The following is a 2,547-nucleotide window of genomic DNA, read 5'->3' as shown; positions in this document are numbered from 1 at the left end:
TCGCTTCGTGAGTCTGTGTCTTGGTTCCCTTGACCTATATCTTTTGTGGTCCTTTTTTTTTTCCTTTCTTGTTTTATGTTCATTTATAAACCTAATTTTAACGCTGCACTGCCTTTTTTTGTGAATTTTAAATATTTCAATTTTTAAAATTTTTTTAATACCGTGGTTCTATCTGTAGCGCAAATTATTTTCTTTTTAGCCTTGAAAATGTGACATGTGTCATGAAACGTCAGCAATAAATTTGTAAGAATGGAGGTCATAGTTTCCATTGTTCCTTGAGGATGTGTGTGTGTGTATGTATGTATATATATATATATATATATATATATATATATATATATATATATATATATATATATATATATATATATATATATATATATATATATATATATATATATATATATATATGTGTTACAGTCATTTTGAGGAATTGGTCATTTTGCAAACTGCCCGGTCATTTTGGAAAATGACCAAAATATCTGTCAGTATGCAAAATGCCCAAATAATTGTGGTCATTTTGGAAAATGACCAGAAGTTTGGTCATTTTGCAAAATGACTATTAGTATCGTTGGTCATTTTGTAAAGTTACCCCAATAGCTGCTGGTCATTTATTCAACATTAAAAACTTACGTTACACATTACAAGTATATTAGAATATTGAAAGAACTAAAACTGAACTTGAAAATTATTTCAACAATTATCAAAATTAGCATTATCTGCCTTGTTTGAACAAGAGTTGCTGCATTTACATCTGCTGTTGCACAATACTTCGTTTTTGAAGCATTTACAGCGTCTGCTCCGACATGACTGGGTGCAGCTACACTTACTGATGCCCTTACCTGGCCATGTCTATGTCCCATCCAGTCTGCAATAGCTACCTCTCGCAGACTGACTTCGCGATCCTTTATTACCTCTTCGAGTGACATAAATTTTTCAGCACATAAAGTGAACTGATTCCGACTGTACACCTGTTTAAGTAAACCATGTTTTCTCCCTAGTTTGTAAGTTCCGCCATCCATTGTCTCAGTTATAATTGTCTTTGCATTCGCAAACTCCGCTCGTCCACGGTCAACAAGTGGAATAGGAACCATGACAGTGTCCCCTGCAAGGGCTGGCTTGAAACGCTGTACTGGTTTATCCTTAATTTTTTTAGCTTGTTTGTCTTGTTGTATTTTCGATTCCCTTCGTTCAGCCTGAATGCTACGATTTCTATTGCATAGGCAACAGAGCACAGGATCATCAACATTGTCATTTACAGTTGAACAACACTGACCAGAAGGATGACATGGAATGTTTTGACCACACGAGTTGCAATTTATGGCACAACTTTCAGCACTTCTCCCCTGTTCTACATTTTGATCTTCTTCATTAACTAAACAAAGTGCTTCTGCAAGCTGCTCCTCTGTCTCCATGCCTTCCATTATTTCTTCTGGTATGTTGACAGCAGAAATACCAAGATGAGCCTTTTCTCCGTACATGGCTTCATAAGGTGTCCTGCCAATTCCTGAATGGAAGCGCGTGTTTTTCTGCCACTTAACAAAGCGCAGTCCATTTGACCATTGTGTAGTGTTGTTATCTTTCATCCAGCAAGCGAGTATTGCTTCAACATCTCTGTTTGCTCGTTCCACGGAACCCTGTGATTGAGAATATCTTGGTTTCCCATGAACTAGCTTACATTCTGGCCACATAGCAAGAACGTCCTTGATTACCTTATTTGAAAATTCTCTCCCATTGTCAGATTGAAGAATATGAGGAGCTCCTTTATCACAGAAAATGTCAACCATGTGAAAAGCTACCTCCTCGGCAGTCTTAGTCTGTAGGGCTCGAAGGCATATCATCTTGGTCAAGTGATCCTGGTAATTGAAAATGAAACGGTACTTCCCCATCTGGTTGACTCTGCATATCAATCAAGTCAACCTGCAAAGACACAGTACAAAGACAAAATTATAAGTAATGTAAATACATCATCATAATTATTATTGTCAGCAGAATTATTATTATTATTATTATTATTATTATTATTATTATTATTATTATTATTAGTAGTAGTAGTAGTAGTAGTAGTAGTAGTAGTAGTAGTAGTAGTAGTAGTAGGGTCATGCATATAATTTATAACATTAAGGTTACATTGGAAGGCTAGGAAATGCCTACAATAACTTAGTGAATAATAATGTTTGTTTGTTTCGTTACTAACCTGAGCTCGAGAATTCATGCTGTTCGAGACGATTGGCTTGACAACCACACACTTCCGCACACTACTTTTCTTTGGCTGACATTCCTCACAATACTGCAAGAACAGCGTTATCTGATCACGTGAAATGTTTGCATATTTTTCTTTGGTTGCCTTACACATACTAGTTCTTCCTCCGTGGCCAATTATGCGATGAATAGCTAGAAGTACATCAAACACATCTTCAGCACAAACGAATCGCAGCTGAGTTCCTTTCTTCTGCAACTTTTGCACGGTGGTACCCTCAATTGTGACCTCCAGTATTTCATATTTTTGTAACAAACGATAATCCTGCTTAGTCTTCGTAGGATTAG

The 2,547-nt window shown here is 36.3% G+C and overlaps 1 protein-coding gene across 1 annotated transcript in view; it reads right to left on the bottom strand.

Annotated features, from left to right (window-relative positions):
- Positions 1-1,812: 1,812 nt before the first annotated feature.
- LOC136842620 (KRAB-A domain-containing protein 2-like) overlaps positions 1,813-2,547 on the bottom strand; it is an 868-nt gene continuing 133 nt past the window's right edge. The window contains exons 1-2 of the mRNA XM_067110239.1: positions 2,198-2,547; positions 1,813-1,920 (exon numbers count right to left, since the gene is read on the bottom strand). The exon at positions 2,198-2,547 is cut by the window's right edge and continues 133 nt beyond it. Of these exons, the coding sequence (XP_066966340.1) occupies positions 1,813-1,920; positions 2,198-2,547 (458 nt within the window). The remainder of the gene's footprint in view (positions 1,921-2,197) is intronic.

This window comes from Macrobrachium rosenbergii, chromosome 2 (assembly GCF_040412425.1).
Source record: "Macrobrachium rosenbergii isolate ZJJX-2024 chromosome 2, ASM4041242v1, whole genome shotgun sequence".
Lineage (NCBI taxonomy): Eukaryota > Metazoa > Arthropoda > Malacostraca > Decapoda > Palaemonidae > Macrobrachium > Macrobrachium rosenbergii.
The sequence above is the reverse complement of the archived record's forward strand: the minus strand, read 5'-3'. Positions and strand labels throughout refer to the sequence as shown.